General features: G+C 42.1%; 1 protein-coding gene across 1 annotated transcript in view; it reads left to right on the forward strand.

The window, feature by feature from the left end:
• The window catches only part of CASR (calcium-sensing receptor), a 93,008-nt gene that overhangs the window by 82,845 nt on the left and 2,161 nt on the right, over positions 1–8,002 (forward strand). The window contains exons 6-7 of the mRNA XM_014546948.1: positions 5,707–5,830; positions 7,082–7,995. Coding sequence (XP_014402434.1) covers positions 5,707–5,830; positions 7,082–7,995 — 1,038 coding nt within the window. The remainder of the gene's footprint in view (positions 1–5,706; positions 5,831–7,081; positions 7,996–8,002) is intronic.

Consider the following 8,002-nt stretch of genomic DNA (forward strand, 5'->3'; position numbering starts at 1 on the left):
ACATCATACTCAATGTACAAAAAGTAAAATCAGACAAGAAGAAGTAATAAAAGGCATTCAAATTGGAAAAGAAGAAATAAAACTGTCACTATTTGCAGTTGACATGATACTGTATATAGAGAACCCTAAAGATTCTACCAAAAAACTATCAGAACTGATAAATGAATTCAGTAAAGTATCAGGTTACAAAATAAATATCTAGAAATTGGTTGCATTTTTATACACCAATAATTAACTTTCAGAAAGGGAAATTAAGAAAAATCCCATTTATAATTGCATCAAAAATAAATAAATACAATACAATACAATACAATGGACTAAATTTAACCCAGGTTGCAAAATTGTGCTCAGAAACTTGTAAGACACTGAAGAGAGAAACTAAAGGAGATACACATAAGTGGAAGCATATTCCATGCTCATGGATAGGAAGAATTAACTTCATTAAAATGTCCATACTACCCAAACCAATCTATGAATTCAATACAATTCCTGTCAAGATACCAATAGCATATTTCACAGAATTAGAACAACTATCCCAAAATTAATATGGAACCACAAAAGATCCTGATAGTAACAGCAATCTTGAGAAAGAACAAAGTTGGAGGAATCACACTACCTAATATCAAACTATGCTATAAGGCCATAGTAATCAAAGCATCATGATACTGGCATAAAAACAGACATATACTAGTAGATCAATGGAACATAATAGAGAGCCCAGAAATAAACCCACACCACACCTTCTTGGTCAATTAGGGTTTGACAAAGAAGTAACAGCAGTCTTGAGAAAGAACAAAGTTGGAGGAATCACACTACCTAATATCAAACTATGCTATAAGGCCATAGTAATCAAAGCATCATGATACTGGCATAAAAACAGACATATACTAGTAGATCAATGGAACATAATAGAGAGCCCAGAAATAAACCCACACCACACCTTCTTGGTCAATTAGGGTTTGACAAAGGAGGCAAGAACATCCAATGGGATAAAGACAATCTGTTCAATAAATTGCGTTGAGAAAATTGGACAGATACATGCAAAAATATGAAACTAGACCACCTTCTTATACCATATACAAGAATAAACTCAAAATAGATTAAAAACTTAAATGTAAGAGTCAAAACCATAAATATCCTAGAAGAAAACATGGTCTTGGACATTTCTCATAGCAATATTTTTTTTTCTGATATATCTCCTCAGGCAAGGGAAACAAAATAAAAAATAAATTGGACTACATCAAACTAAAAAGTTTTTGCACAGCAAAGAAAACCATCAACAAAATGAAAAGACAACCCAACCACTGAATGGGAGAACATATTTGCCAGTTATACATCTGCTAAGGAGTTAATATCCAAAATTTATATAGAACTTATCCAACTCAATACACAAAAGAACAAACAATCCAATTTAAAAATGGGCAAAGAATCTAAATAGACTCTTCTCCAAAGAGGATGTACAGATAGCCAATAGACATATGAAAAGATGCTCAAAGTCACTAATGATCAGAGAAATGCAAATTAAAACTGCAATAAGGTATTACCTCACACCTGCCAGATTGTCTATCATCAATAAATCAACAAAGAATCAGTGTTGGTGAGGATGTGGAGAAAAGAGAACCCTCTTGCACTGTTAGTGGGAATGCAGACTGGTGCAGCCACTGTGGAAAATAGTTTCCTCACAAAATTAAAACTAGAACTACCTTATAGTCCAGTGATTCCACTTCTGGAAATATATTCGAAGAAACCTGAAACACTAATTTGAAATAATATATGCACCCCTTTGTTCATTGCAGCATTATTTACAATAGCCAAGATTTGGAAGCAGCCCAAGTACCCATCAGTAGATGAATGGACACAAAAGCTGTAGTACATTTATACAATGGACTACTACTCGGCTGTAAAAAAGAAGGAAATCTTACCTTTTGTGACAGCATGGATGGACCTGAAAAGTCTTATGCTAAGTGAAATAAGCCAGTCAGAGAAAAACAAATATCATGTGATTTCATTTACATGTAGAATCTAATGAACAAAATAAACAAACAAAGTAGAAATAGACTCATAGATACAGAGAACAGAATGACAACTGTCAGAGGGGAGGGGAGGTGGGAGCCTGAGTGAAAAAAAGGTAAAAGTATTAAGAAAAAACCCGCAGAGAGTATGGTGACTATAAGAGGAAAATGGGGTGAAAGGAGGTAGGAGAGGGAAAAGAGGGGATAAATAGTAATGGAAAGAGATGACTTTGGATGGTGAACACACAATATACAGGTGAGGTGTTACAGAATTGTACACTTAAAACCTATATAATTTTATTAACTAATGTCACCCCAGTATATTCAATAAAAATGTTTATAAAATCAATTAAACTTGGATTTCATTTTCAAGAACACTGGTAGGCTATGATATTATAGCCTGGAGCTTCTCTCCAATTATTTTTAACTAGAGGCCCAGTGCACAAAATTCATGCATGGGAGGGGGGTGTCCCTCAGCCCGGCCTGCACCCCCTCCAATCCGGGACCCCTCAGGGGGTGTCCATAGGGATTGGGCCTAAACCGGCAGTCAGACATCCCTCTCAGAATCCAGGACCACTGGCTCTTAACCACTCACCTGCCTGCCTGCCTAATACCCCCAACTGCCCTCCCCTGCTGGCCTGGTCATCCCCAACTGCCCTCCCCTGCAGGCCAGTTCGCTCCCAACTGTCCTCCCCTGCCAGCCTGATCACCCCTAACCCCCTGCTAGCCTGATCTCACCCCAACTGCCTCCCCTGCTGGCCTGATCACCCCTAATGGCCTCTGCCTCGGCCCCCACCATCATGAATTTGTCCGGAAGGAAGTTGGACATCCAAAAGATGGCCAGCCAACCCAGTCTAATTAGCATATTACCCTTTTATTAGTATGATAATTTGATTGTTGACTCTTTTGGAGTTTCTATATGGACAATCTTATTATCTGCAAATAATAACAGTTTTACTTAGTCCTTTCCAATATTTAAGCCTTTATTTTTTCTTATTCTACTTGCTAGTTAGGAACTCCAGTGCAGTATTTAATAATAGTTGTGATAGTAGGCACCCTTGTTTTAAAGAAAATGCTATAAATATAGTCTTATTTGGATGATTATTTTGTTACCCTTTTGCAAGTTAAAGATATTTCTTCCTGCCCCTTTTCATTAAGTTTTTATCACTAGTCTTTGTTGAATTTCATCAAATGCTTCTTCTTTTTTTTTTTAATCCTTATTGGAGGAAATGTTTCCATTGAATTTAGAGAAAGAAAGGGGAGAGAGAGAGACAGAAAGAGAGAAACATTGATCAGTTGTCTCCATATATGCCCGACCAGGAATCAAACCCGCAAACTATGTGACCTGCTGGGGAACCGAACCTGCAACCTTTTGGTGTACAGGACGATGCTCCAATTAACTGAGCCACTCAGCCAGGGCTCATCAAATGCTTTTTTTTTTTTCATTTGTTGATAATCATATTTTTCTGTGTTAATTTACCATTGCAGTGAATGACACAGATTATCTAATCTTAAACTTGTTTGCATTCCTGGCATAAACCTAAAATTATGTGTTTTCTTTTTTATGTCCTTTGACTTTGTTTGTTCATTGTTTTCGTATCTTTCATCTATTTTTAAGAAGTGGAAAATAGTTGTACTCTTCTCAGATCCTTTCATATTCCTTACACTTTGTGTGCACCTCCAAGACTTCTGCATATTTTTGTTTCCAATAACCAGAACTTGCTGCTCTTTCTCAGAAGACTGCCTTGCCTGCAGGCTAATAGAACCCACTTTGCCCACAGGCTCAGAGAGGCAGAAGAGCCTAGGACTTTACATTTCCCTAAAATGATTTCTTAACCAATGAGTGGGGGAGAAGTCTGAAAGCCCTAGCCCCTTCTCCTCAGATCAAGACTGTTCTGAGTTCCCCTGGGGACCAGTCAGGAGCTACCCTCTGAGGGACTTTGCTCGAGATCACACCCTTGCTTCTCCCCTCCCTTCTGTGTTCTACTTCCTCCATTCTCTTCCTGTCTGGGAGAACTTTCTTTATAAATTACTCAAGCATAAATTCCTGACTTAAGTCTGTTTCTGAAAACAAATTAATGTGTGAAATGGGCCTGTATTTATTTTTTTCCTTTTCATACTGTTCTTGTCTGGTTTTGGACTCAGGGTTATAGTGACTTTACAAGAATGAGGTGAAGGGTGTTCTTTTTCTATTTTTATTTTTCCTAATTTCCAGTAGAGTTTGTATAAGATTTGATTGATCTGTCCTTTGAAAATTTAGTGTTACTTGCCTGTGATGAACCCAGGATATGAATATGTGGTGGGGGTGGAAGTCAGAGTCAGAGGAAGGATATAGTTAGATGTAGTGTTATTGTTTCAGTTTTAGCTTTTGTTTTGGGTGGTTGTCATTTAAAATGACTAACTAAAAGTGAGTCAAACATGAACAAGTAATGATGGAAAGAAACAAGGATTATGATTAATTAGATTCTGTGCACTTGAAGTCCATTAAGGAAATAAATATGTCACCTAAAATCTATGTTATCTGAAATTAATGTAGCTACTGCAGCTTTCTTTTGGTTAAGAGTTGCCTGATATATCTTTCTGATCCATTTACCTTCAACCCCTTCATGCCTGTACTGCCTGCCTCCCTGAGGATCTCAGAAATCTCCCTGCAAAGCCTAAAATAAAATTGCAAGAATTGCAATTCACTGCAACGTTTACAGTCTCCTTTTCAAACAAATTTCCCCTCATCGTCGCATTTCCCTTGTAATTGTCCCTCTGTGTGTAGGTCCATGTCCTTGTATCTTTTAGTCTGTCTCAAACTTTTACTTCCACGGAGAGTAAACAGATGGCTTGTTCTGGAACCTGGAGGGAATGGAAGGGGGGTTATTTAAGAAGGATTTTGGTCATGGTGTCTTCCCAACAATTAATTTTCCTAGAATCCCACAGATGTGTGCGTATGTGTGTGTGTGAGTGCACTTGCATGTTCACTGGTCCATAGGCATTTCTCCCCTTCATAGACACCATGAGGTAGAGTCTCTGGACCTTCCTCTGCCTGGAAGGGCCTAGAGCAGTGATTCCCAAAGTGGGCGCTACCGCCCCCTGGTGGGCGCTGCAGCAATCCAGGGGGGGGCGGTGATGGCCACAGGTGCATTTGGGGGCATATATCTTTCTGTGTAATTGCTATTAAAATTTTTAAAAAACTAATTTCCAGGGGGCGCTGAGTAATATTTTTTCTGGAAAGGGGGCGGTAGGCCAAATAAGTTTGGGAACCACTGGCCTAGAGCAATGGTTCTGAACCTGTGGGTCGCGCCCCCTTTGGGGGTTGAATGCCCCTTTCATAGGGGTCGCCTAAGACCATCGGAAAACACATATATAATTACATATTGTTTTTGTGATTAATCACTATGCTTTAATTATGTTCAATTTGTAACAATGGAAATACATCCTGCATATCAGATATTTGCATTACGATTCATAACAGTAGCAAAATTACAGTTATGAAGTAGCAATGAAAGTAATTTTATGGTTGGGGGTCACCACAACATGAGGAACTGTATTAAAGGGTTGCAGCATTAGGAAGGTTGAGAACCACTGGCCTAGAGTCTGCCACACTGGTCCTTGAGCCCAACATCTCCCCCTTATATGTGACAAAGGAGCTGTAAGACTGATCCCACAGCTGCAGCCCCTCACTTTTGTGCTCTCCATCTTCCAGGTGCCTTTCTCCAATTGCAGCCGAGTCTGCCTGGAAGGGACCAGGAAGGGAATCATTGAGGGGAAGCCCACCTGCTGCTTTGAGTGCGTGAAGTGTCCTGATGGGGAGTACAGCGATGAGATAGGTAACGGAACAGCCCTTTGTGGGCATCATGTAGAACTTTGGGGACCTGGGGTCAGTGAAGTCCCTCGAAGGGCTAGGCTGAGATGATGCTTAGCACAGTTTCTCATTTAACAAGGTATATCTGAGCATCATGCTGGGCTGGGCTCTGAGGGATAGAAAAGAAATGTTAGATGTCTTACAACACCATGAGAGTTTACAAACACACCTGTTACACATCTTCCTTTTGCTTTGATACTTCTTTCCAATATTGTTTTTCTTTTCTTTTAGCTCAGAGGCCCTGAATAGACAAACTTCTGTCTGTTCCAGGCTCCAGAGTTAATAGTCCATGACAGATGGCCTCTGGGCGCCTGGCACTGTACTTGCTGTCTTACTCATGTTTTTCCTGTGCCTCAGTTTCCTCACCTCTAAAGTGAGAATTAAATGAGTTAATATTGGTAAAGCACATGGTAAGTTCAAGGTAAATGTCTATTCAATAAAATCCTTGCTGAGCACATTGGAAGCACTCTATAAATATTAAGTATAATTGCTATTATCTCATTTCATCCTCCCCATAATTATGGGGTTATTATTGCTTCCAGTTCATACATGAGAAAACGGAGGCCCAAAGTTCATACAGCTAGTAAATGGCAGGGCCAGGATTCCCATCCAGCTCTCTGAGTGCAAAGCCCATGTTCCTTTCACTTCCCCAGACTTCATGGGCGAGGGACACACCAGAGACTTAATATACGTTCCTTGATTAAATGAGCCTATAGCCTCCTTCATTGGAAAGCCTTGGAGGAAGGCACAGGTCATACGTGTGAGAGACTCTACCTTGATCTGAGGATGTCTCCCTCTGGCATGTCTGCAAAGCCCATCCACATGTCCAGAATGAGTCAGGCTGAGCTTGAATCAGTCTGTGAAAAGTTGGTGGACTATGTCATACCTCTGGGCAGCCACCTGTCCAGCAAGATTGATCATTCTCTGCTGCAAACCATCAGCAGATAGTCTTAAAGGAAACATGTACCACACCCCCCCCCCATGTACAAAGGGGAAAAAACTATAGAATCATCAAAGGTACATGAAATTAAGTATAGAATTAAACATGTCAGAGTTCAGTATATTACTTGATCATGTAAAAATCACAATTCTCATCAGTAAGTACAATGTAAAGTGACCACACCCACTAGCCTGTGTACGCTCACCACCACATTCACACTCATAAGTTTTAGTCTATGCTGCTCGGTCACTCCCTCTTCGCTGGGACATTTTACAGATGCAAGTGCCTGCGACAAGTGCCCGGATGACTTCTGGTCCAGCGAGAACCACACTTCCTGCATCGCCAAGGAGATCGAGTTTCTGTCCTGGACGGAGCCCTTTGGGATCGCGCTCACCCTCTTCGCGGTGCTGGGCATTTTCCTGACGGCCTTCGTGCTGGGGGTCTTCATCAAGTTCCGCAACACGCCCATCGTCAAGGCCACCAACCGAGAGCTCTCCTACCTCCTCCTCTTCTCCCTGCTCTGCTGCTTCTCCAGCTCCTTGTTCTTCATCGGGGAGCCCCAGGACTGGACCTGCCGCCTGCGCCAGCCGGCCTTCGGCATCAGCTTCGTGCTCTGCATCTCCTGCATCCTGGTGAAAACCAACCGCGTCCTCCTGGTGTTCGAGGCCAAGATCCCCACCAGCTTCCACCGCAAGTGGTGGGGCCTCAACCTGCAGTTCCTGCTGGTCTTCCTCTGCACCTTCGTGCAGATCGTCATCTGTGTGATCTGGCTCTACACCGCGCCGCCCTCCAGCTACCGCAACCACGAGCTGGAGGATGAGATCATCTTCATCACCTGCCACGAGGGCTCGCTCATGGCGCTGGGCTTCCTGATCGGCTACACCTGCCTGCTGGCCGCCATCTGCTTCTTCTTCGCCTTCAAGTCCCGGAAGCTGCCGGAGAACTTCAACGAAGCCAAGTTCATCACCTTCAGCATGCTCATCTTCTTCATCGTCTGGATCTCCTTCATCCCGGCCTACGCCAGCACCTACGGCAAGTTCGTCTCTGCCGTGGAGGTGATCGCCATCCTGGCGGCCAGCTTCGGCTTGCTGGCCTGCATCTTCTTCAACAAGGTCTACATCATCCTCTTCAAGCCCTCCCGCAACACCATCGAGGAGGTGCGCTGCAGCACCGCGGCGCACGCCTTCAAGGTGGCGG

Source organism: Myotis brandtii, unplaced genomic scaffold (genome assembly GCF_000412655.1).
Source record: "Myotis brandtii unplaced genomic scaffold, ASM41265v1 scaffold46, whole genome shotgun sequence".
NCBI lineage: Eukaryota > Metazoa > Chordata > Mammalia > Chiroptera > Vespertilionidae > Myotis > Myotis brandtii.